Raw genomic sequence first — 27,332 nt, forward strand, 5'->3', positions numbered from 1 at the left:
GAAAATGGGGATGTAGCTCAGATGGTAGAGCGCTCGCTTAGCATGCGAGAGGTACGGGGATCGATACCCCGCATCTCCATTGTATTTTAATTTATGGACTTAGGGATTTTGTGCCTTAGAAATGAAAATTTAATTGGCTTTTATAAATTTTTTAATATGATATTTTTAATAAAACTTTTAATTGGATTCAGATCTAGAGTTTTATAAATAATGAGTTTTAAAAATTTGATTAAATTTAAGATACTTGCGTGAATTTACTTAGTTTTTTTATTTTTCTTTATAGCTATTTTTTTCTAGTCTTATTTTTTTAATATTTATTAAATTAGAGGCTAAATTCTATTTTTTTAGCTTTCTTTATATGGATTTTTTTCCGATATTGAAAAAGACTCAGTTATCTTGATTCTTTTTATTTGTCATTTTTTATTGGGTTATTTTACTAATTTTTTAAATTAATTTTCCCTAGATTCTATTATTAAATATTTGAAATAGTTTTTATAACAATTTATAATTCTTTTTCTATTTAATCCCCCTATATTTTTTTTTATCTTTCAAGTTTTGCTCTCATTTTTTTATTATTATTTGTTTTATTTAGGATAAATTTATTAATTGATTTTTATTTATTTGCTTTCTCTAATATTTTTTACTGATTTTAAAAATGACTTAGGTTTTCTTAGAGTTTTTTTTATTTGTTGTTCTTTGTTAGATTTACTTTGTCTAATTAATATTAAATTGATTGAGAATTGAGCTTCTTGATTCAACTTGAATCTAAGATTTAATGAGTTACGAGTATGAGGCCTTTGATTAAGTTTAAAAGGTTCGCTCATTATTTTTTTTATTGCTATTTTTTTTTTGGTTTTTTAAATTGATTTTTTTTTTTCATGATTTCATTAATCAAAATCAAATTAGTTAGGAATTAAGTTTCTTGATTCAACCCGGGTCTATGATTGCACCATTTGTGAGTTTTATAGATTAGAAAAAGTTTAGGAAGTTTGCATAAATTTGCTTAGTTTTTTTTTTTCCTTTTTTAAAGCTAATATTTTTTAACCTTTTTTTATATATAGTTTTGCTTAATTACTTTTTATGATTTGTCTTTTATGGGGTTAGTCGCAGGTTCATGATCAGAGTTAGTAGTTTCAAAGCTGAACTTGAGTTGACTTTTGTTTTTTTTAGTTCTTTTTATAATTAATTTATTTTAATTTCATCTTTCAATATTTAATTTATTGAAAAGTAGTCTTCATATCTTTTTTTGCTATCTTTTTTGTTGGGTTATCTTGATCATGTGGTCATGGTCACAAGGTTCGCAGGTTAACCCAAGTTTATTCATATTTTTTCTTGTTGCTTTTTGAATTTAATTTTTTTTTTTTATCATTCAACATTGAGTTGTTTGATAATTAAACTTCAACTTCTTTTTTCTTTTTTCTTTTTTTTTGAAATTATCATGTTCTCATTTGAGTTATTAAGAATTGGTCTTCGAGTTTTTTTTTTCGACGGTTTTTTTATAAGATTATCTCAATTTTATATCAATGATCGTAAAGTTTACATAACTTAACTGAGGGTTTTTTTTGTCATGTTTTATTAATTTTTTGCTTTTCAACAATATTAGAGTTTTCTGATAATTTGTATAGATTTAAGTTTGGTTCTTTTTTTGTTTCATTGTTTTTTTTTTTGTTACTGTATTTTTTTAAAATTATTATTTAAATTACCAATTAATAAATCAATGAAGGTTTTTTCTTAGTATTTTTTTACGTAAAAAATATTTAGCCAGCGCAAGCAACAAATTAGTAATTTTCATTTCTTTATCCAGGTCTCTCTCCTCCACTCTCGCATATTAATCTACTCATTCTTTCATTTTGCTCTTCGGTAGGTCATTGACAGAGTCCTTGACAACGCAAAATAGAAGCGCTGGCTTAAAGCCCCCGGAAACATTTGAAAGTGCGCTCAAAAGTCAAAACGAGTTAACCATAGGGGAGAGAGAACGAGGAAAATACTTTGCTGAGAAACAAGTGACTTTTTATAGCTGTATTGCCGGCAGTGGGAGAGGACTGATCTGGCAATTGATCGGACGTCATTGAGATCTTCCTCGCGGGATGATTCATGGTTCTTCTCTTTTACAGGGAGTAGTAGCTCATCGATGTGGTGTTCTTGACATGCAAGCCAACCTTCAAAGGATTCCTTGAATGATTCCACATTGGTCCTAGCCATTTCTGCTATATATAATTATATATAACAAGTGTAAAGAAGAGAGAAAAGAAAAGAGTAGGGCTGTAAAATGAGAGAGGAATGGCTGCTTTAATTTACTTGCTGATCTGACAGATAGTATATTCCGGGAATTCCTTAGAGAGGAAGAGACTACGGTGCGTAGAACTTAAAACTCAACATAACAAAAGAGTTGTTTTAGGAGTTTGTGAGAGACAGTATTGGTGGGGAATCCAACCGATGATGTTCTGATAGTTGTTTTTTATTGAAGGCTAAGTATACTAATACAATATTTAATATGATTTGATAAATTACCTGCATTTACGGGACAAGAACCAATATTATTAGAGATAGAAAAATAATATAACACACAAGAAAAAAAAGGATCACTTCACTCAAACTCAACTCCTATTACTCTTACACACTGCTGCACATGGCAGTAGGGCTGCTGCCCTTGGCAACCACTTCTCTTTCTCTCTTCTTCTCCTCTTCTCTTCATACTCTCTTATTTTGCTCTTCAAATAATGTCTCTATTTATAGGTTTTAATATCAGCTCCTCTTACTTATTTGTTAATAATGATGGTTATCTACCCTTTACCCAGTAATCTTTTTTTATTCTTATAAGCTGGCCTTCTCTCTTTGAAAATAATAATTATTTTTTTTTAGAAGATTGATAGGCTGTAGATGCTTTCACATAAGTGGTAATATCCCAATAAAGATAACTGCATGAATTAATGTTTCTCAGCTCACTAGTCTGAAAAGATTACCAACTCAAAACTTAGAGAGATATTCAATAGGGCTTGGTGCATTTCATCTTCTTATTAAGAGAGAGATGATTCTTGCCACTTGACAGTTTTGCACTTTTTTACTTTCAGTTGTGTTTTTTTAATCATGCTTGCTAGTTCATCGGCATAGCTAAAGATAAGGCTAATCTTAGGCTATCCACTTGTACATTTTGGTAAATTTACAAGTAAGATTGTCAAATCGCAACAACTGTTTTTTTCTTTTTTTAATAGATAGCTATTAAACTTGGTTGAACCCTAATGATATGTTGATTTTGAGCTAGATTTGAATTAAGTTTATATATAAATTGGATACTGATTGAGTTAAATATCCAGATAATCTAATACATTAATATATAACAACTTGGTTGATCCAATCACAAATCTAAATGATACTAAACAAAGTCAACTCTATAGAATTTTTTTATTTTTTTCATAATAATATCATTTTATCTGAACAAACAAACAAGTAACGTATATTTTTACAAAACCATGGAAGGCAGAAGTGCAGAAGAAGCTTGGAGTTACAATGATTGAAGAAATAAGCTTAAGAGGGGAGAATGTTTTATACAGAACCAAGTATCATAATTCCGTGTTATCATGAAGTTTGACTGAATCATAATAATTCACTCAATATTAAAGAATTATCTCAATTTAATATTTTAAATTATTAGATTAGGTGAGGTTCGATTTTAGAATATAATTTATATTATTTTTTAATACACTACTTTAAGTGAAAGATTTTTAGACTTGAAATTTGCACATGATTATATTATTTTGTGCTTAATTTTTATCAAATAAATAAAGAATGTTGAGATCCGAACTCGTGACCGCTTGACCATCAAAGTTCTGATATCATATCAAAGAATTATATTAATCCAATAATTTAAATTGTTAAGTAAAGTCTATCTTATAATATAATTTATATTATTTTATAATACTCAATATCAATTTTTGTGTTTCTTGTTGAGATTAGTTATACTAAATGTCCCACTTAAGCTCTATGTAAAAGTTAGTTCATGGTTAATGCAAGTGTGTGAAGGATCTAATAACAAGAAAAATACAGATTTAAGAAGACTCTACTGTGTCTGAGTGAGCGAGCGAGCGAGCGCAAGAGTTCCATTGTTCTTGCAGACCTTGTTTTGTTTTCGTTTCCAGCAGTGCCATATTTTAGAAACATTTATTGCTTTATAAAATGTTAACCAATCGTGCGTAGTTGCTCTTTTCATGCCTCAGACAAATGCTAGCATCAACAGATCGATTGTTAGCTGAAAGCCCGATCAAGATCAAGAGAGTGAGGAGGATGAAGGACGTGTCGTATCCTGCTATCATTATTACAAGAACACTATCTACAATATCCTCATCAGATAATGCCACTGAATCATTACGAGTGTGTTTGGTAAGTTGAAAGTAATTATATTTTAAATTATTTTTTATTTAAAAATTTATTAAAATAATATTTTTTAAAAATTATTTTTGATATTAAAAAATAAAAAAATAAAAAATAAAAATTTGAAACAAATAAAAAATTTTATTTTTTAAAAAAATTATTTTAAATTATAAAAATAAAACAGATTTTAAATATGCTGGAAATCAATAAAATTACTTAGCTCAATCACACTTTAATTCAAACACTAAATTGATGAAATTGTTATTTGCTTAAAAAAATATCGAGATAAGATTGTTTTTGAATTATAAAATAATTATTTTTTTATAATTTTAAATTTTTTTTATAATAAAAATACTTATTTACCTTTATAATAAAAAAAATATTTTTTTTAATCAAGAGCATTTGGTTTTTTCAATTGTTTTAAATAAATATAAGGGTCATTATAATTTGTAACTAAAATGATTTTTAAAAATAAAATTAATTCAATTTATTTTATCGTGTAATGCAAATAATATAATTGAATTTAATTTCATAAATTAATATTTATTATAAAAATAAAAAATTATCAATTTAATTTAATTTTTTTATAAATTAAATTCAATTAACCATAACAAAATCAAAATTTTACCTCTAAAGTAATTTTTGTAATATTTTAAGAGTTAAATTCTATTTAAAATCAAAATTTTAATATTAAAATAATTTCAAACAACAGAATTCATTAAAACCTTAATTAAATTCAATTAAGAGGCCACACACATTTCAAAATTTGGCACACTTGTCAAGATGTCGTTATCCTCATTACCACAACAGCATAGCTTTGCGTGTCAATGCCTCTCTCTCCACCCATAAGATCATAAGTTTTAAAAATTTAAATCCCCCAACCTTCTTTCTCCTCTATTTTCCAGCCATGGCAATCCATAAAAATCAAGGTCTGTTCTCAAATTTAATCCAAATATATTGCCCCTTAATCATTCAATTAATTGTTATTTTTTGCTCTTCTATGGTTAATTAAAAACTCTGTTTTAGCAGATGAGGTTGAGCAAAATGCAAGGAGTTCTTATTTTAATTTACCGCCGTTGGATGTTTCCGTCGCCTTCCCTCAAGCAACTCCCGCTTCCACGTTTCCTCCTAGCGGTAAAAACATATATATATATATATATATATGTTAATGATTTTATTTCTTTACATCATTGTTTGAAATTTGATTAATTCTGAAATTTTATTTTATTGTTTTCATTTGATTGGTTTGAGAAATTGAGGCTAATTTCGGAATCGTTAATTAATGATCATGCTGTTATTATTTTATTTTTAAATTACAGTGTCGGATTACTTTCAATTTAGTGATTTACTAACCGCGGAGGATCAGGCCATCAGGATGAGAGTGAGGCAGTGTATGGAAAAGGAAATCGCTCCGATAATGGCTGAGGTTTTTTTTTTTTTTTTTTTAAAAAAAGAAATTTTACTTCCGGCTTTTCCTTTATTAAATGTTTGAATTTTATGTTCAAATTTCGGCAAATATATTTATATATAAATTGTTTCTGGCGTTATAGTACTGGGAGAAGGCGAAGTTTCCGTTTCATGTTATTCCGAAGCTTGGTGCCTTGGGTATAGCTGGAGGAACGATAAATGTAATTTGTGTATTTGATTCGAGTTTTAGTTGTTAATAGAATGTAGTGAGGTAGGAAAGGTTTTAGAAATGAATGATTAGCTAACTTGAAACTTCAGGGTTATGGGTGTCCTGGTTTCTCGATCACTACAAGTGCTGTCGCCATTGCAGAAGTTGCTAGAGTTGATGCAAGCTGTTCGACTTTTATTTTGGTGCATTCATCTCTGGCAATGCTCACCATAGGTGAGCTCTTGGGTTAATTATGTTTCTCTTGGAGACAGGTTAATTTATGGATTAGTTACGAAACAAGTTGTTACCATTTACGAGGATGTTGCTAATGAGTTCTGACGTTTTGCATGAATTGTCTGGATTTTGAAGAACAGCACTTTGTGGTTCGGAGGAACAGAAGCAGAAATATTTACCTTCTTTGGCAAAGTTTAGCACTGTAGCTTGTTGGGTAAGTAAGCTTCTTTTGGCACACAGCCACTATATGTATCTGGTATGTAATTATGCTGGATTCCAATTACTCTATATTATCCTAATCTTTAGGCTTTGACTGAACCTGACTATGGAAGTGATGCAAGTTCTCTGCAAACAACAGCAACCAAGGTTTGAGCTCTCAACCTCTTGTGAGCTATTTACTTTTCTATTTTTCCTGTTATTCTTTTGAATATTTTGTTGTCTTGTTTTTGCTCTCATTCTGGGATATGCAGGTTGAAGGTGGTTGGATACTTGAGGGCCAAAAACGCTGGATAGGAAACAGTACTTTTGCTGATTTGCTTGTTATATTTGCTCGGAATACCACCACTGATCAGATTAATGGGTATGTTTCTCTCTATACATAATATGCAGTTTCTCAATTTGGATTGTTTTCTTTTTTACATGCATGGGTTACAGGTTTTTTTTCTTGTTTCAGATATATAGTGAAGAAGGATGCTCCTGGATTAACAGTTACAAAAATTGAAAATAAAATTGGCCTCCGTATAGTACAAAATGGAGATATAGTCATGAAAAGAGTTTTTGTTCCTGATGAGGACAGGTTGCCTGGAGTCAACTCGTTTCAAGATACAAATAAGGTACAGCAGCAACATGTTCTTTCCTAGAATGCTGTCCGTAATCATTTATGTCTGTCATGCTATGATTTTCTTGATAATCTACTGTTCAGTGGCAGTCCATAAATCTTTGGTTTTAGGAAAGACCAATTAATCTACTTGTGTTACCTAAAGATGGAGAATAGAACTTTAGTTTTATGTTGCATATCTGAAGCTTCAGCATTTACCTGGAGTGAAATAGTATGTCAGCCAGGAGTTATTAATGCACAGAACATCACCACTTGGGCTGCCTCAGCTTCAGTGGAGAACAAAAATGTTACTCTGGGATCATTCCATTCAAATAACTTTAGAAGTTCGCAAAATTGAGACCACCCACATGATTCTGTTGAGATTTAGTTGGTCAATGGGAGAATACAAAATTATTAATAGAATGTAGTGGAAGAGTGAAACGGATCAGACTGTCGAATTTCTGATGAAAATTTTATCATGATCTTTGTATTCCCACTATCTTGCGGTAAGCAAATGAATTATGAGTAAAATATCATTTTATGTTTACTCTGAAAATATTTTTCTGCATTTTGTTTGGCATCAGTGGCTTATTAGAACATTTTTAGTTTAAATATGCTTCAGAAATTGTTATTATTTGCACTGCTGTTCGGTATGTTTGCTCCTGCCCCATTCTACTGAGTGTTTCGTAACATCACCGGACAGAAGAAAACTACATTTCTTCTTTTTACCCTTCGGGTTCAAGCTCATTAACATTCAATTAAATTAACAAAGGAAAAAAAAAGATCCTTTAAGTTTGCTTGGGCTATGTTTTTCTGCATTTGACTTGATCCATAGCTTTTAGGACATTTCCAGTTTGAGTATGCTGCATAAATTGTTATAATTTGCAGTGGCATTTGGTACATCTGCTCTACTCCCATTATACTAAGTGTCTAATAATAATGAGTATGCAAGAAACCCATTGGGGGTTGATGGCTTTTAATGGAGCTATGTCCTTTTTTTCCTTTGTTTATGTAAGGGAGTTTTAATGAGCTTGAAAATCAATACACAATGGTTCCCCTATAGTATTAATTTGCAGGTGGTCTGGGAAATCTTGCTTCCCGTGAACTTCTTACATATCTGGATTTTCCAGTCTTCTTATTCCATTGTGTTCATAAATGATCTTATCCTTGCATGTTTGAGATTTCCAAGCTCCTTGTCTGAGTAGTGCTATATAATATTAGGTTCTTGCTGTTTCACGTGTAATGGTTGCCTGGCAACCTATTGGCATATCAATGGGGGTCTATGACATGTGTCACAGGTAATCACTGTACATCCTCATTCTCAAGAGTACCATTTTATTTTAACTTCCCACATGATCATTACTGACTCGTAACTCGTAACTGATTCAAAGGTATCTAAAGGAAAGGAAACAATTTGGAGCCCCATTGGCAGCCTTCCAAATCAATCAACAGAAACTTGTCCAAATGCTTGGTAATGTCCAAGCAATGGTACTAGTCGGTTGGCGCATTTGCAAGTTGTATGAAAAGGGAACTATGACCCCAGGTCATGCCAGCTTGGCAAAGGTATGATTGACTGCAAAGTTCTGTGATATATTTGGTGATAAAGAATTGTGCTTTCTAGCCAATAGCCATGATGCTGTTTTGTGTCCTCAGTCATGGATCAGTTTGAAGGCAAGGGAAACTGCTGCTATTGGGAGGGAGCTACTTGGTGGCAACGGAATTTTGTCTGATTTTCTAGTTGCCAAGGTTTTCATTCTAAACTCTTTACTGAAAGTTCACTCTTACATCTGACGAAAATGGAACCTTTCATAAAAGAAATCCATGCCTGATGTCTTTTGAATTGCAATCACTAGAAACCTGATTTAGCTTCTTCTTTTTTTGATAAGTTTTCTTTTCACTCATTGCATCAACTGGTGGCTTGTTCATTGATCCCTATTCTTAGATGTGAAGAATCTGTGTTTTCCTTAATAGTCCAAGTTGATTTCTTGGGCTACTTTCTCATTTCTTCTTATCCTCAACGGGCTATACTACAATTTTTTTTGTTTCTTTCAGTAAAAATCAGCTACATTTGTTTGGTGCTTGTGGCAGCTGTACATATTATTCACTCTTCTTTATTTGGGATAACATTGCAGGCAATGGGTGATTTAGAACCCATCTACACGTATGAAGGCACGTATGACATCAACAGCTTGGTTACAGGCAGAGAAATCACTGGTCTTGCTAGTTTTAAGCCTGCAGTGTTGAGCAAGCGAAGTCGCCTGTAACAGTATAAACCTTCCCATGACACCCACGTGTTTGCTCTTTCTTTCCTGCAAGTTGGGAAATTACTTGACAATCTCATAAGGGAAGATTACAAAATAAATTCCAGACACAATGGCTTGATAGTTGTGAAATAAAAGGTTACTTCTCGACTTCAACAGTCTTCTCTTATGCTTGTACGTTTTAGGCATTACTAATTAGGTGGCCCTTGCGCGGTTTTGACAAAAAAAAAAAAGAATTTAACGCAAAATAAAATGTATGCATTTATTAGTATGAAGAAAAAAATTATTTGTAAATTAAAAAACTAATATATATATATATATATATATATATATAATATTAAACTAAATTGAGAATTATGTGTTAATAAATACAAAAAAATTATTAAAGCAAATTAAAAAATAAAACTTAAAAGTTGAGAGATATATGTAGGTCTAAATATTTAATCTTGCAATGCAAGTTATGAATCCAATTGTTTTTAATAATTTTAGTTTTATAATAAAAATATATATACACAAAAAATAAGGAAATAAATATTATGTAGGGCTGCCTAAAGAAGAATGTTTATTAATGTTTAGAAAGAAAAAAAAAAAGATATGATTTTATTTAAAAATCAAATAAAAATAAAATGATATCTTATTAACAAAATTCATATTTTTTGGAATTTTTCTGAATAATCTCAATTAAAATTAAATACTTGTGAGGTTGGATATTCCATATATGTATATATAAAATTTAATTTTCAATTTAAAAAAAAAAAAAAAAAAAAGGGGCTAGGTGTTTGGGTTTGGGTGATCCAATGTGTTTGCCCATTAAAAAAAGGTGGGTGCACAAGTTTGCAAAGTCAGGCGTAGAAGGGAAACTAGAAGGACTTCAAAAGGTATTCCTTAGGCTAGACCTGTAAGTTTAGTTTTTTTTTTTTTTAAAAGATATTTTTTAACCAATGAAAAGTGGTGAGAAAAACAAATTAAGGTGTTTTTTACATAACAATCCATTTTAATATATTTTTCATAAAACAAATATTTAATAAACACCATTATAACCTTAATAAACTAATAAATCAACTTAAAAACATCTTTAAATTTGTCTAAAACACAAAATCAAATCGAAAAAAAATTATCAGTCATCCCTGATCTACTTTTTAATAGCATTATAAAGAGTATAAAAATACTTCAATAGAGCTCCCTTCATTTAATGAAATTAGTTGACATAAAGATCAACCTTTTTCATGTTCAAAATATGGTCAACCGATAAGTTGTTTTTGCTATTTTTAATGATTTTTTTCTCGTATCCTTCCAAGTAGAGATTGAAAATAAAATAAAAATAAAGTTTTGTACTAAAACAAAACCCTAGAAAATCAAAGGGACTGTGACAAAAGTAGAAGGCAAAACAAAGGGATAAAAAATAATTTATCTTGTGAATTTTAGATTAGCCATACTATTTTATTGTATTTTACAGGTTAGTCATTTGTTTTTGTAATTGTGCATAGGTACAATAAATTATAAGAAACTTGTCGTTAATCTAATTACAAAATGATGTAATTGAAAAAAAATCAATAATTTTTTTTTTAAAAAGAGCATTTTGAAAACATAACCACAATGCCATGTGTATACACAGGGCATGAGGGTACCAGGAAAAATCCATTCCTTTTGGTTAGGGGTGAGTAAAAAAATAAACAATTAATTAAACTGAGAAAATTTAAAAAAAAAATCAAAAAAACCGAACTGAAAAAAAAAACTAAATTAACCGATTAAAAAATCATAAAAAATTTCAATTCGGTTCCCAAAATCTGAAACCAATTAAATCGAACTAGTTCAAATAGGCTAACACTAAAAAAAAAAAAAAAAAAAAGTCTAAATAGGATATTTTTTCTAACTCCAAACCTTAATTAGCATGCTCTAAAAACAAAACCAGTTGCCCTCTCCCTTTCCTCTTTGCATCTCTCCTCTCCCTTTGCTCTCTACATCTCTCCTCTTTGATTTTTCTTTATGCTTTACAATTGTTAAGCTTCTACTACATACTCCTCCTATCAAAAGGTGTGCCCTTCATTTTTTGCTTTTAATTGTTTTATTCCTCTTATCAAAGAAACACCCCTCTTTACTTTTGCTTTTAATTTCTTTATCCTTCTTATTTCTATTTCTTACATAATCCTGTAATTATTGTATGATTTTCCATGCACATATAACCAAAGAAGATTATTATGTTGAAACCAGTAAAAAGGCTTTATTGTGCTCTCCTTGATGTTGAATCTTGTGAGGACAACAATTTAGAATCAAGTTTGGCACTCAATGGATGGTGAGGATCTATGTAAATTATTTGTAATTTGTTTCTTTTTGTTCAAATAATAATGTTTTGATGGTTTTATATTTTAATAATAGATGTCTTTTGATTTTCCCTTTGTTTTGATGGCTTGTTGAGAAAACCAAGATTTCTCAAAAAATAAGCAGAGAGTTGTGAAAATAGAAACAAGATGAAAATGGAATCCTTGAAACATATGGCCAATGAAAAAACCTGGAAAAAAAAATAATATGAAAATAGAAAAAATATGGTTAGTGAAAAAAAACCAGAAAAAACTCAATTAAAATAATTTCGGTTTGAATTGGTTTGGAAGGGAAAAAAACCGAACTGAACATGGTCGGTTCGAACCGGTTTTCGTTTCGGTTCAAAAACTTGAAAAAAAAATATTTTTGGTTGGATTATTTATTTTGGCCCATAATTAGACTGAATCAAAAATGCTTACCTCTACTTTTGATCTTTGTTATAATTATAATTTACATGGTTTTTCTAAATCCACTGAATTGATATCCCATTCCAAATCCCCCCAGCATATGAATGAGATGTGATCCTAATTTGGATGGATTTATCATCATCTTTATTTATATATCTTTTTTTTCTTTCGTGCTACTTACTCATTTGCCACCGGAAACACCACTTCCTTTCCAAATTGCACAAGTTAAGAAAATTATTTATGTTAATCTTAAGCTATTATTGAACTCTCCGTGAGATTTTTAGATGCATTATTTATAACTACTCTTACCTCTTTATTGTAAGTCAAAATAAGGTTGGTGAACATAGATGTTTAGTTTATTATAACAAGTTTCGTATAAAAGCATGCATTTTTATATATCATGGCAAACTAACAAATAACACATAATATCATATAAAGGTATAACATTCATACTATGCATGTATCCAAATTAGCATAAGAAATTGAAATATAATTCTAGCATGTATACTAATATATTAGATTATATGAAATCAAAGTAGGGTACTTGTTGAAGCACTTCAAAAATTGATAAGTCTTGTTATTATCAAGGATTAATCTTTTATCTTTAAGATTTTATTACTCCTCACTTCATGCAAAATGATGTTTGCAACAAGCCTTTTAAGATTTTAACAATACCACATTGTTTAAATGCACTTCAAATAAGGCCAATGAATCAAAGGAAATTATAATTCAAGTGTCTCTATAAAAAGACTAATTTTAGCTCTAGATTGGAAGGAAAAACAAAAAGATAATTAGATTAAAAAGAAGATAATAAATTAAAAATAGAAGAGAGGAAGAGTGTAAAATCTAGAAAACAATGTAAAAAACTCTTCCTTCACCTTTTTTTATAGTTGATTTTAAAACTAAAACGAAATTGCCATTTTTATGACCCATCATAAAACTATAATTAAACCTAAGCGTTTGAGCTTCAATATATATAATATATATATATATATATATATAATATATAAAGAAACTCTTTATATTTAAATAAACTCTCTTAGGAAAAAAATGGTCAGATTTATGGGCTAGACTAGATATAACAACGAGCGAGAAAAAATAATTCTTTATGAGTCAAATAATTATTTTATAATAAACTCAATTTTGAAACCAAAATAGATTAGTAAAAAATAAACCTAAACCCAATAGTCAAAACTCGGGGTTCAAGGTCTAAGCCTGAGCCAAGTGCGCTTGTGAGGATTAAACTCATATTACTTTGTTAATGATCATTCGTGATCCTTCAATTTTCCATTTAATAAACTACAAGACAACCTTGTATTTTTTTTCTACGTAAAATAGAAGGTTTTGGGTTTCACAACAAACATGTTAACTAAAGGTTTTTTAGATTAATTTTTCATATACTCATAATTTGTTTTAATCATATTGATGTTCCATGTTAAATAACTTAAATGGAAGAATAATTTCCAACAAATATTTAACTTTAAAAGTAAGTGGGATCCATTTTAAATTTCCAACCAAATGTTCCCATCAATGATATTTTATTAAAACAATTTATAATAATCCCCCACATGAATGGAAATTTTTTGTCCAGTTTGGAAATGACTCAAAGATTTGTTGAGAGATATGAATTTGATAAATTACTACATCAATATAGGTAGTTTTTGGCTTTGAACATTTCTTAGTGAAACACTATCATATTTACTCAGCTAAATACTTAATGTGATGTCTTGAATTGTTTAGTCTTGTATGCAAACTTAGACAATATTATTCATATAGTTCTTTACCTAGAGTTTTTTTTTTTGTTCTCATTATTATGTTCATTATGTCCCTAAATAACTCTTGAATTCATAAATGCTTTAGAAAATTATGTCCTTTTCAAAATTCCTAAAGAAATGACCATATTTTTCACTTATATTGACAATATTTCATTAAAAGCATATTGTTGTACTCCATTTGGTTTATTAATATATAAAAATCATTAAGAGCACAATTGAACTTGTTATTATGTTGCAGTTAACACTTATTTTATCATTGGAATAGGCATGAATTAATAATTTATGAGTGCTAATGAGAATATTATTTGATTTAGTTTTTTTATTTGTACCCAAATCTTGGAATCTTCAATTAACTAGTTATTGTTACCATCATTATTCTCTTTTATCTTTAAAAGCTTTAAACTCATTCACTTCAATGAAGTATACATAAGCTCTTAAGATAAATTTTTAATAGCAAATTCACAATATTTTCGTTTGACTTTTTATAGTCAATGAAAATAATCTCATTTGAGAGCAAGTGTTTAATAACATTATGTTTACACAATATATGATTTTACTATTACCATTATATTTACTACTTTATGTCATTCCAATTATAGATTGGCTGTCGCAATGAACACAAATTGTTGACGTTAGTTTTTACCAGCATGAAATATCCTTTATGAAATTCTAAAGCCACTTGACTTATTCTCCACCTTTATTATGAGCAATAAACTTGAGTTTCATTGAGGATCTTGCAATATACATTTACTTAGAAGATTTATATGACATTATTGCTCCACTAAATGTGAGGTCATATTCACTGGTGGATTTTTAATTTTTAGTGTCAAATATTCAATGACATTACTATACCCTTCTAGCTAGTATGTTGGGTTACCAGTATAATGTAGCCTATTGTTTAAGATATATCTCAAATATTTAAATACCCTCAGTATTTCTTTTTAATGACCCATACTTGGATCACTGGTGAATTTACTCAGTTTGCTAACTAAGCGTGCAATATTAAATCTTGTGCAGTTCATAACGTACATCAAGCTCCTAATTATTTAAAAATATTCTAATTAGTTTATTCCTTTACCTTTATTTTTTGATAGATGTGCACCTATATCTATTAATATTTTTATAATGCTATTATCATATCTAGAAAATTTATTAAGAATTTTCTCAACATAATAAGATTTAGAATAATAGCAATTCATCAAATTCCCTAGAAAATTTTATTCCTAATGTGACAGTTACAACACCCAAGTTTATCGTATTAAACTTATTAGTTAATATTTTCTAAACAGACTTGATTATAAAATTATTGTTATCCAAAATAAATATATTGTTCATATAGACATAATTTTTTTTGTGTTTTTTATATAAATGCATTCATCAACTTTATTAATTTTAAACTCATTTAATAACATAATTTTATTAATTTTTTTATGTTATTGTTTGGATACTTATTTCAAATCATATAATGATTTGATACATTTATTTTTTTTTTTGTTCATTAATATCAAGTTTCTAAAATGCAGTACAACTGCTTCCGAACTTACATAAGACCACACAAGCGCGGCTTATAACAAAACTGCCTCCCCTTAGCTTTAACAACAGCAGTCACTCCAGCCCAGATAACAGTTGAGAAATACTGCTGCGCGTGTCGTCCCGCTATTTGAAGAGCAAGACAGAATTTCAATTTTCAATTCAAATACTCCCTCGCACACTTCTTTTGACATCATGATTAATTAAATATTTTTAATACGAACCATTGTACGTAAGGGGATGTAGCTCAGATGGTAGAGCGCTCGCTTAGCATGCGAGAGGTACGGGGATCGATACCCCGCATCTCCATTATGGATTTTCTATAACTGAGTGCTTTTTTTCAGACCTGTAGATTAGCTTTTTTAACTCTCGTCCATTGTCGTTTCATTGTAATGTGTTGGTGTTTCCCTAAATGGTAATTCTATTAAGAACGGCTAAACCCGTATTGACGACACAAACGAAAAAAAAAAAGTGAGATAAATATGAAGAGGAAGGTGAAAGTCGTAGTAAGATCTGCCAAATCAGAATTTATAATAATTAAAATGGAAGACAGAGCTATACATATGGTTTGCAGTTGATTCAACTAAGCTTGTTATCTGAAGCCATATGCTTAGAAACATCAATGATGATGATTAGAAAAGGAAAAATCATCCTGCAATTTGAGCACGAGCACGGTAACATTTTCTTTATATCTCGAGAAATTATACTTTACATACGGAACTAACACCAATTTTATGTTTTGATGAAAAGATAAAAATGCCCATTTATTAATAACTAAGGCCACTCCTCTCTCTCACGATTTCTCAAATTCCCCACAGAACCATCATCACAAAGGTCGCCTCCCCATCCCAGCAATAAGTCAAGAGATATAATTATTAGGTTTCAAATTTATGATTTATATATTAATTTGGTTTATTTTGGGTCTTAAATTGAATTGAAGTGAAAACCTAATCAATTAGATTTATTTAGGTTTATATCAGTAGTTGTTGTTGTTTTTGCCTCTACTTCTGCTGTTGCTTCTTGTTATTGCGATTATGGTGATTATTATTGATGTCGCTACCAGTGGTGATTGTTGTTGTTGATGGCTCTGATTTTGGACTCGCCAAGCGTGGTCCTGGTGGAGACAAGATGTATACATCATCAAGAGTGATCTCTATAGGCGCAAAAAAAAAGAGGCAAAATTAATGATGCACGCAACCTGTTTGATAAATGCCGTGGAAATTTAGTTTCATCAAGAGTGGCATCTATCCACGCAAGAAATTGACAAAATTAATGATGCACGCAACCTCTTTGATGAAATACCTCGTAGAAATTTAGTTTCTTGAAACAATATGATATTTGGTACTTACATAATGGGTAAGGTTGCTTATAAACTGTTTGTTGTTGGTTATAATGCCTAACAAGGACTTATTTTCATTTTACATGGACAATTATTATTATTATTTTGAGATGCTTGAAATGGGTAGTATATGATGGAGAAGAAGAAGATGAAAATGAATTTAATTTAATTTGTTAATTTTTTTCATCATAGATTTGAAAAAGAAAGAAAGCAGGGAAGAAAAAGATGCAAAAATGGTGGTAGAAGAAAGAAGATGTAGAAAATATAAGGGTGTTTGGGATATTAAAAAAATCATAATAGCAAACTTAATATTTCAAAAAAAATAAAATTGTTGACCAATTTCGTAGATTTCTATGTGAAATGAAATCAACATCAACCACTGTAATTTTTTAAAGTATAAAAGGAAAGGGTTCCATGTTCAAAACATACATTGGATGTTTTAAGTAATTTTCCCATTAGATAATACGATGCAGTATGTTAGTTTAATTTTAAATTTTTGTATTATAATAAATATCCGGAATTATTACATATTATTAATAAAGTCCAAGATGCAGCACCATCTTAGAGTTTACATTATATATTTGGATACGAAATGTTGATAACAAGTAATTAAAATAAAGAATATTCAACATTATTTCATGTAAACTATAAGATAAATATCCTGTAAAGGTTTTCTAAAATGCAGCACAACCGCTTCAGAACTTACATAAGACCACACAAGCGCGGCCTGGAACAAAACTGCCTCCCGTTAGCTTTAACAACTGCCATTACTCCAGCAGTCACTCCAGCCCAGATAACAGTTGACAAATACTGCTGCGCCTGTCGTCCCGCTATTTGAAGAGCAAGACGGAATGTTAACTCTTCTTAAGAAACTTTGGATTCGAAAAACAAATGGAAAACAACTATGTTAGTTACGTATCAAAACTTAAGAACGGAGAAATACCTTGCTGAACCGTGACAGATGTTATTGTTAAACCTCCAATAATCAAAGCTGATGCAGCTGATGCCACCGGAAGATACTGCAAAATTCATTTTGCCAGTTAGAGACCTCGTTATGAATAGTACTGATGAACTGTCCAGCAAGTATAAAGAAATTATCCTAACAGGATAAACTGAATCTGCATATGATTTGGTGAAGAACGTGAGTATTTTATCTGGTTCAGATTTTTTAAGCTAAATTTGTTGGACATCCTCTCCGGTCAAACTGAAAATTTCAGTAGTCTCAATCTCAAATTAGTTGCGTTAGATTAAAAGTTTTAGTAAATATTTTAAGTTGGAGAAAGTATTCATTCCCCTACCAGATTCTCTCTACATGAAAACAAGCACCTGATTACTGACATAAAGAACGACATCACTTCAAGATATTCAAAGATAGTGTTTTATCGGTGCTCCTGCACATGCAATAATAGCAAGACCACCGGACTGAACTACAGGAGCAATAACAGCCCTGATACACTAAGGAAAAAAAACTACTTACAGAGAGTGATTCGAATCCGTTAAGCTGGAATGGTGAAGGACCATTTCTGTTGACACTATAATGGCCGCTTATAAGATCTAATGCGTCCTGAAAACATGCAAACTCTGTTTGGTAAGTTTTTAGATCGACAACAATCATGACTCTATCGAATTATGTTGAAGTATAAAAGATAAAGAAGGCAGCTTGCCTGGCGAACTCCATCCTGAAAATTGTTCAGATAGTATCTCCAAAGGGCACTCATCCCATCTTTGATTATTCCTCCTATAGTCTGTCTTCCATATCTGCAGCATCACATTTGCAACACATACTATTCATGATATTTATAGGCAATATTTTTTTTTAAAAAAAGAGATCATCTTTGAATTACCTAACTAAATCCCCTTTCAAAGCATGAGTACCGGCATATTCAAGGCTGACCTCATCACCTTGCTCAGCCCACACTGTTGACAAATACCAAATGATGCAGATGAAAAATTATAAGGTAATTCCAAATAACTGTAGAAGACCGAAGCAAAAACACAGAAGTTACATACATGCTCTGAACTTTCCGTATTCTTCACTGAACATGGTAATAAACTCAATAGAAGAAAGCACTCCTATTCTTTGCAACTGCATGGTTAAAGACTTCTGACCCAGAAAACTCTGCCGGGAGGAAAACATAAGTAGCTTCAGCAAAATAAAAATTGAAACAATTTTTTCCTAAAAACAGCATATATTAGGCAACCAAAATACTTGGAAAAAGGAATATCAATAGGAGTGATGACAGAGAATCACAGGAAAAATGTTCTATACTAACCTGAGTAACATTTGTTCGATCCAAGCAGTCAATGCAGTTAGATCTAATAATGCCTTTCTGCTCTTCCAATATGTTTCCTTCTGCGTCTATGAGGATATATCTGCTCAGCTGGAATAGAAATGATTAAGAACAGTATCATGGATAGCTAGCCTGCCTGGATCAGGGCATCCTTATTTATAAGAAATCAAGAACAGGAGCCCATTTTGCTTTCATTACCCTTGCTTTTGGAAGTCGTCTGAGATTTGATTATATAGAATTTGAAGATTATCGAAGTTTGAGTTGCCACAGACATGATGAAAATCAAACGGAACATATCTGCAATGAGCACATGTAAGTTTTAAGTTAATCACAAAACATAGTTTCTTTTAAGCACATTGGCTTCTGAAGACAAGTTATACTTCATTGACAAATGAAGTAAAACTGCAGTCCATAAAATGCTGCTTCATTTGAGTAGAGAGAAACTACTTGTCAGACTAAACAAACGAGTGCCAGATAAACAGTTAAAAAAGTTAGTTAACTATCACTAGCACTCTTGTTAATTTATCTTGTATATGTGAAACACAATAACTAATATTCCTGTAGGCTTCTTCTCACACCTGTAACGGCTCCTACTCATCATATATTATATTTATCAAATTCCAAAAACAAATTCTAAGACAGCTTCTTTAAAAATTTCTCCCTCTTGATAAACAAAAAATTGAGAACAGTCAGACAGCGACTTTACTGACATATGAAAGTTGGTTAGCTATAATAAGCACTCTTGTTAATCTATCGTGTACAAATGAAACTCAATAACTAATAAGTATGTAGGCTTCTTCCTACAGTCCTCTAATGGCTCCATATACTTTTACATTTCTCAATTTCCCAAATGCAAATTCTAAGAAATCTTATATCAAAATTTCTCCCTCTTGAGAAACAAAACATTGAAAATAGTCGACAATGACTTTCTTGAGTAATACCAGAGAAATGACATCAAATTTTGCCTTGACCAGTGAAGAAAGGCCTGAATTTTGAAGGAAACGAGAGGCCCACACTATTATCCACTAACTTCCTATGGTAGGATGGTGCTTGTTTTGCTGAATTAGTTAGCTTGACCATAAAGCCTGCATGCTCCGTAACGATATCCATAGCATAAACATTGCTACACCATATATCATGGCATCCTATTCTACAACCTCAATCATCAATATTCCAAGTAACCAGTTTTATTCCACTAAAAAGAGTAAATATGCCTTCCTGAAGTCATAGTAATCCAATAATTAGTCCTCAGAATATTTTTTTCCGTTACCTTTTCCCAAGATAATATATCAAAATCCAAATATCAACTACAATCAAACTGAAACGTAGAAGACAGCATATTAGCAGAACAAGTAGTGATAAAATTAAATTATGTGCAATGAAAGTCTATCAAGTGGAAGACAACTAATGCTATGCAAACATGTTGCAGCAAATAGTCTGTTTGGGACTTAACCATTGATTAAAACAAGGACAAAGTAAAGACTGTGATGATATTTTAGGAGTATTCATAGTTTTCATCAAACTACCAAATATCAGTTCCAGATCATAATATTACATGTATGGAAGTGCAAAATGTCACCTCACATGTGGAAGCTTTTGCATTTCAGCAGCATAAGCTGTGCTTAATTGACCTTCATCACCATGCTACAACGGGGAAAACAAACAAACATGAAACATTTCTATGGTCACAAGCAAATTACAAAGGAAGTGTTTGTAGTCCAATCCAGCTGGACAAGTTATATAGCTTCTTAGGTTTTCCAATTGACAAACTATACAATATTTGTGGAATAGAGAGAAAGGCATAACAGAAAATGATCTTACTTTATTGGTTAAGTCAACTGCCATGGTGTCCCCATATCGTTGGTAAAGATCATGGAAATGGCGTTCAACAACTTTTGACTAGAGGAAAAGGACCAGATAAATATGTATTAGCAAACGCATTACAGCTTAAAAAAAAAAACACATTATATTCATGGTAGAAGTGTACCGTCTGCTCATGACTAATGATTCGAAGACATGGTCTATAGCTCAAATCAACAATCTGCTCCCATAGTAGGGGAATCGAACCTCGAATCTGAAAAGTGGAAAAACAAGTACCTATAAAGCATTGAAATAAAGCATTCATTCTCTACTATTGGGAAGAATGGAATCTTCTATCATGGGAAAACTGATTACATGAATCCAAATTCTATATTGACAATAGCGAACATGATAAATTAACCTTTTGCAATTGCACCCCAAAAAAATTGAATTAAGTAACAATACTGGATCTGAAAAAGAGAATTTCCATGCTCATTATGCTTCTAATACAGGAATTTTAATTCAACTATTCAGAAATTATACAATTTGAGAAAAATAATTTACAAGCTTGTGATTTATCACCAATGTTCTGCCTTAAACATAATTTAAATTTATTGTGTCCAAAAGCATGCTGATGAAACAGTTTGGGAAAGGAACAACTAACTTCATACAGATACTGATAATGTTGATCCTGCAACTAGTTTCAGAACCTAATCAGATACTGATATACCTGCAACAATGAAGATCTGTAACCTTCAAGCTCCAGCAATTGCTCAGTTTCAATAAAGTTAGCAGTGTCTCCTTCAAGGTTAGCTCCTCTCCTCCACATTCGTGTCCCTAAACCACCATTATATCATATTAAAAAAATTAAAATTTCTAACGTGTAGTCAAGCAGATAGCTATCAGAGTCATTGAACATAGTAATACAATACCTAGACGCCGAGTACACCTTCTTGAAACTAATGTAACTGAGGCAGATGACTCTTTTATCTTTAGCTGTGCAGCTCCAAAGCGTAAATCTTAGTTAAATGAAAACAAAACAAATAAGTGACTATATGTGGTGTACATAATAAATGTTCCCAGAGAGAGAGAGACTGAGCAAGGGGAGAGTGGAGGTGTGTGTTAAATAAATGACATGAAATATCAGAAACATCAGGATATTTCCTTGAAGTAGAGGAATGATGAACCCATCAAGCTGCCACCAGAAAAAAACAATTGTACATTAGAAAAATGAAACTGATTGACGATACTAACTGAAGAATTGCAAGGATATGATTGTTTAGTTTTGGAAAGAACATCCTTCTCTCTATTTTTTCTTCCAAAAGGAAAACATTTTCTAAATGCTAACCCAGTTATTCCTTGATTTGAATGCATGTAATATCTAACCTTAAACTCAATAAGTTCATCCAAAAGACTTTTGTTCCAAACAAATCGAGGGTCAGCCTGAAAGACAGAAGAATAGAAGTTCAACATTCTCCACAAGCATGAGTTACAGGACATGATCGCTACAGAAGAAATACAACATATAATGAAGGTTCCCAACACTTTAGGAAAGCTGATCCAACAACAAGAAGGAGAAGGTATTAAACAAGATGGCAAGTGTTTTACATTGAGCTTATTCTTTACCAAAGCTTATTCAGAAAAATACATAATACTGAATTTGAAACTATAACAGACACTCCAAAATCAACAAAAAAAGAACCAAGCAAAATATGTAAGAAAACTACACCACTCTGTCACAGCAGTAAGTTCTCATATTTTAAAACATAATAAGTAATCTGCAGGGTTCAAATAATAACCTGTACTTAATAACTAATGTAAAATCTTACTGATTTCCAAATCGGTTTACTCATCCACCCTTCTGCTAATTTACATCTTCGCTGCAAACTGAGAACAAGCAACCAAACACACCGCATAAACACAATATTTGATAACAATACAGAACATAACATAAAGAAAATGCTGCAAGTTAAAGAGAATCTACTTCAAAGTTATATCCGTCTCATACGAATAATACAGCCCTGGAGTTGACTCCACCACTCTCAACAGATGCATAAAGTAGGCCTCATCTCTTTTCTGCACCAAAAAAAAATTATAACTACATTCTATTAGAAAGAAAAATCACGAAACAAAGTGAAACCCTAACTTCTTGCGCAGTAGAAAACTTCAATGCCTCATTGCAAGGCAAAAACTTCATCGCAGCAATTCGGAAAACAGGAAAACCAAGAAATTCTCCAGCTTCTTTCCGCGAAATTATCACAAGTATGTACGTTCCTACACCAATTTAACACAAAATTCACTACTAAGCAGAAAATTAATGCAAGAAGTTCGAAAATTGCATACATTAATTAAAATCAATTACCTACGACCAATCTAATTGTGCCGACGACGCCGTAAATCACGGAGGTTTTTGACGGACTAACGGAACTTTCATCACAACCACCACCATCATTATCTGTTAAAAATAGCAAATCGAATGAGCTTGATTAAGAATGAAAAAAATGATTGATTAAGTCTTAATTACCACTATTAAGCGGCTGGATATCGCCGTGGAGGCGACTGATAGAGAAGCCACGATTAGGAGATTCAACGGATTTGATCACGTATTTGTCGTTGAATTCTTGCAATTCTAATTGGTCAAAAAGTTTGAATCTCCCTGAATGAGGAGGAGATGGAGAGGGGGTAATTTCCATAATTCGCTTTTGAGAAAATGGAGAAATGAAGAGAAATTGAGGGAGTTAGGAAATTTAAGAAAGTCAACCGAAAAATTAAATCATAGAGAGAATGCCAGTTTTTAACAGCTTTTTGGGTTAACGGATACCCGGTTTTTTTAGTTTCCCGAATTTTTCTAATACGGTGTGTTTTGAGTTTAATGGATTAGGGAAAGGATCAGTAGCATAATTTTCAGACACCGTCTATGATCTGATGCAGTTGAAAATTATTGGGTTAATTTATAAGTCATCGGTTCAATTTAAATTTATCTAAAATAAATATTATTTTAATATATTTTTAATTAAAAATACTTTTAAAGAATAAGCTACTTACCAAACACTTGGTTTTGCTTAACAAATCACTGGGAAAACATGCTGAAGATTTTAGGTGGAGACATCACAGAACATTCCTCCTCAAGTTGGGATGGGATTGGAACTTAATTGAGACTCCGTTTAACCAATGGGATTTCCTTGTTATCATCGGCGTTCCGTTCTCTCGCCGTCGACTGGAGGACAAGCTCATTTGGCATTTCAACCGGGAAGGCTCCTATTCGGCAAAATCAGGCTATAAAATAGCATTAGAAGTGGAGATTCTAGACGTGGGGGACGTAAAGCAGGGCGAGTGGAAGAAACCATGGAAGTTAAAATTCCCTCTCAAAATAATACATTTTCTTTGGAGAATCGGGCATGGCTATCTCCCTGCGAAAAATGAGGCTAGCTAGCTATGCATGGAGTGGAAGTAGCGGATACTTCGTGTGTGCTGTGTGGGCATGCAGTCGAGTCTACTGATCATCTGTTTGCTCAGTGCCCTTTTACCATGGAATGCTGGCGCGTGCTGAATGTGCAAGCTGCTACGGATCAAGAGCCAGGGATGCACAATTGGCTCTTCGCACATATGGAAGCATTAAGTGGTAAGATATATATATATATATATATATATATATATATATATATATATATATATATATATATATATATATATATATGCACGCCATGTGTGTGTGTATCTCATAATTATAAGGGTCCCAAAAAAAAATAAAGCAATAATCAACATACTTAAACTTAGTAGGATATCAAGCTTAAATGACACGAGTATAACTTATTTTCAAACTCAATAATTTTTTATTCAACTATATACATGTGATTCTAGTGAGATATTGGACTCATTACTCTTAGATTTACCACATAGTATGTGGGTATGGAATACTCTTGGGTTCAACTACATGTTTAACTCAAGTAAATATAAGTTTAGCAAAATATCAGACCCAACATCATTAAGTTCAGTTACATGCTAAATCTAGATGCAAGTGGATCTAGCAAGATATCATACCCAACATCATTAGGTTAGACTATATGTTAAGCCCAAGAACATGTGGATTTGGTGAGATACCAAACCTAATATTTTTAGATTTAGTCATGCGCTGAACCAAAGTACATATAGATTTGACAAAATGTTAAACCCAACACCCTTAAATTTGGAATCATTCCAAGTCTAAATACATATGAAATTGATAATTTTTTTAGATCACAATAATTTATTTGTTTATTCTTATGTCTTTTGATATAAAATATTAAAAGTCAATAATGATCATCTTTCTACATCCCTAAGTGTATAACAGTTTTCTAAAGGCCAACATTAATATTGTATAAGAGATATTTATCCTTTATTAATACTAAAAAAAAAATGATGTTCTAACCCCTCCACATTCAAGCAACATGACAAAATTTAGAGGCTACATATACTATCTGAACCATCAAAATAAATAATTCATATTTTTCATAGTCTTTATAAGTATTCATAATCTTATTTTCAGAGCATTTGTCATACACAACTAAAAACAAATATTTTTGCTCCAGAAATTTAAAGTTCATTCTCTTATTTATTAAAATATCTTATTAAAAGTCATTGATTTTACTATTAGAATATCCCTAAATCCCACAAAAAAATAATTATTTTACAGGTGTTAGGTCTTCTATCATCAATTATTAACTTAGTAAATTTTGAAAAAAAAATATTAATATGAACATGTAGTCATTTTTCTCCAAACACTCAAAACCTTTATTTTTAAACAATTTTGGAACATCAATAATATACATATTTAGAAGAAATAAATAATAAATTGAAAAGTTCAACAATATAATTTTTTTTTAGTTAAGACAAAGGTGTGTGTTATCTTTATCTTTTAAAAATTTGTACAAGAACAAAAACGTTACGGAAACAAAAAGGACAATAAATAATTGTCAACAAATTAAAGGACATCTCTCCACTTAAAACTTCACGCAAAAGAATGGTTAATTGTTATTATTTTAAAGTGATATAATATAGATAAAACTCTTAACTGGTTGTTAGTTTACAAATTATTATTTTTATTTCGAAGAATTTATTCAAATATTGTATAGTATTAAAACGTAATATTTTCATATATAAATTTATATGTGATATTTGCAATATCATTTAGTTTATTGAAAAAATAAAATAATCATTATTTTTTTACTTTGTTCCACTAATGCTAACGAATGTGTCATATAACAAAAATAAATGACATAAATAAAAATATTACGTTTATTTGTTATAAAAAAATGTTTAAACTATCATTGAAATATCATAAACTAAAATACTTATTAATTTTTTTTATTTTTTATAAAATATATTTAAATTATCTTTAAAGTATCCTAAACATAAATTCTACTTAATGTTTTTTGAAAAAAAATAATTTTTATATAAAAAAAATTAAACTACTCTTTGAAGTATCATAAACAAAAATAATAATTAATTTTTTTATAAATGTTTTTTATTTTTTATAAAAAAAAATAAAAATATTTTTTTATAATATCACAAACCGAAATGCTAATTATTTTTTTATAATGTTTTATAGAAAAAATATTTAAACTATCTTTGAAGTATTATAAATAGAAATTTTAATTCATTTTTTTATTTTTTTTATAAAAAAAAATATTTGAACTACCTTTCAAGTATCCTAAATAAAAATGTCAATTAATTTTATATATACATATTTTTTATTTTTTAAAAAAAAACCATTAAAACTATCTTTAAAGTATCCAAACCGAAATGCTAATTAATTGTTTTATTTTTCATAGAAAACATTTAAACTATCCTAAACATAAATTTTAATTAATGTTTTTATATCTATTTTTTATTTTTTAAAAAAAAAATTTAAACTACCCTTGAAGTATCTTAAACAAAAATCTTAATTGATTTTTTTATAAATTTTTATTTTTTTTTCTAAAAGACCATTTAAATTATCCTATAGGTATTCTAAACAGAAATCCTATTTTATGTTTTTAAAATATTTTTTTATATAAAAAAACATTAAAATTATCCTTGCAGTATCCTAAATAATATTTTTCTATTTTTTATTAAAAAAATATTTAAACTACCATTAAAGTATCCTAAACAAAAAGTATAATTCAGTTTTTTTATAATTATTTTTATTTTTTATTAAAACAAATTAAATTATCCTTGAAGTAACCTAAACAGAAATCATAATTAATTTTTAAAATTTTATTTATTTATTTTTTATATACTTTTAGGTCTACTGGTTAAGCAGATCCAAAAACCTTGGATCTGGTGTCAGTGCCTAATTAATGTTTTTGTTATAAAAAAATATTTATTGTACCATTTAAGTACTCTAAACTGAAATTTTAATTTTTTTTTAATAAAAAAAACATTTAAATTATCATTAAAGTGTATTTAAATTACCTAAAAATATTCTAAATAATATTTTTTAATAGCCTCGGCCAGGCGGCTATGCTTTGACCTAATACACACAAATAAATTTTTAAATAATAATAATAATAATAAAAATAATAATAATAATAAAAAAAAACAACAACACCTCTATGA

General features: G+C 30.1%; 2 protein-coding genes, 1 long non-coding RNA gene and 2 other non-coding genes across 6 annotated transcripts; 4 read left to right on the forward strand and 1 right to left on the reverse strand.

Moving 5' to 3' along the window:
- The first annotated feature begins 6 nt into the window (after positions 1-6).
- TRNAA-AGC (transfer RNA alanine (anticodon AGC)) lies at positions 7-79 on the forward strand. The gene has a single exon. It is a non-coding gene; the product is annotated as a tRNA-Ala (tRNA).
- Positions 80-5,154: 5,075 nt separating this feature from the next.
- Positions 5,155-9,451, forward strand: LOC118037497 (acyl-coenzyme A oxidase 4, peroxisomal). The gene is made up of 13 exons (XM_035043487.2): positions 5,155-5,297; positions 5,398-5,502; positions 5,688-5,794; positions 5,919-5,996; positions 6,094-6,217; positions 6,358-6,431; positions 6,524-6,583; positions 6,688-6,797; positions 6,891-7,050; positions 8,256-8,332; positions 8,426-8,597; positions 8,688-8,780; positions 9,167-9,451. The coding sequence occupies exons 1-13, from the start codon at positions 5,276-5,278 to the stop codon at positions 9,296-9,298; spliced, it is 1,314 nt and encodes a 437-aa protein (XP_034899378.1). The 5' UTR covers positions 5,155-5,275; the 3' UTR covers positions 9,299-9,451.
- A 6,111-nt stretch (positions 9,452-15,562) lies between these two features.
- On the forward strand, positions 15,563-15,635 carry TRNAA-AGC (transfer RNA alanine (anticodon AGC)). Its single transcript has one exon. It is a non-coding gene; the product is annotated as a tRNA-Ala (tRNA).
- On the forward strand, positions 15,574-16,768 carry LOC118037498 (uncharacterized). Its single transcript, XR_004685616.2, has 2 exons — positions 15,574-16,000; positions 16,390-16,768. It is a non-coding gene; the product is annotated as an uncharacterized lncRNA (long non-coding RNA).
- Positions 16,769-17,176: 408 nt separating this feature from the next.
- LOC118037499 (phosphoinositide phosphatase SAC8) lies at positions 17,177-23,666 on the reverse strand. 2 transcript variants are annotated; one of them, XM_073405435.1, is made up of 20 exons: positions 23,281-23,666; positions 23,119-23,211; positions 22,903-23,030; positions 22,741-22,832; positions 22,586-22,643; positions 22,143-22,199; positions 21,892-21,951; positions 21,689-21,752; positions 21,487-21,593; positions 20,944-21,030; positions 20,778-20,855; positions 20,536-20,600; positions 19,155-19,253; positions 18,939-19,038; positions 18,676-18,784; positions 18,510-18,582; positions 18,330-18,423; positions 18,143-18,229; positions 17,609-17,684; positions 17,177-17,495 (listed from the first exon to the last, which is right to left on the reverse strand). In XM_073405435.1, the coding sequence occupies exons 1-20, from the start codon at positions 23,447-23,449 to the stop codon at positions 17,368-17,370; spliced, it is 1,824 nt and encodes a 607-aa protein (XP_073261536.1). In that variant the 5' UTR covers positions 23,450-23,666; the 3' UTR covers positions 17,177-17,367. The 2 variants fall into 2 exon arrangements, with proteins under 2 accessions (XP_073261536.1, XP_034899379.1); XM_035043488.2 differs by having other exon boundaries at positions 21,689-21,769; positions 21,918-21,951; positions 23,281-23,665.
- Between the last annotated feature and the right edge of the window lie 3,666 nt (positions 23,667-27,332).

Source organism: Populus alba, chromosome 16 (genome assembly GCF_005239225.2).
Source record: "Populus alba chromosome 16, ASM523922v2, whole genome shotgun sequence".
NCBI classification, from domain to species: Eukaryota; Viridiplantae; Streptophyta; class Magnoliopsida; order Malpighiales; family Salicaceae; genus Populus; species Populus alba.

Coding starts and splice junctions, on each gene's coding strand:
- LOC118037497 (XM_035043487.2), top strand. CDS start 5,276: ATGGCAATCCATAAAAATCAAG. Junction 5,503..5,687: donor TTCCACGTTTCCTCCTAGCG/GTAAAAACATAT, acceptor TTTAAATTACAG/TGTCGGATTACTTTCAATTT. Junction 5,997..6,093: donor TAGCTGGAGGAACGATAAAT/GTAATTTGTGTA, acceptor TTGAAACTTCAG/GGTTATGGGTGTCCTGGTTT.
- LOC118037499 (XM_073405435.1), bottom strand. CDS start 23,449: ATGGAAATTACCCCCTCTCCATCTCCTCCTCATTCAGGGAGATTCAAA. Junction 21,594..21,688: donor AAGGTGTACTCGGCGTCTAG/GTATTGTATTAC, acceptor ATGGTGGTTTAG/GGACACGAATGTGGAGGAGA. Junction 19,254..20,535: donor CAAAAGCTTCCACATGTGAG/GTGACATTTTGC, acceptor TGCTCATTGCAG/ATATGTTCCGTTTGATTTTC.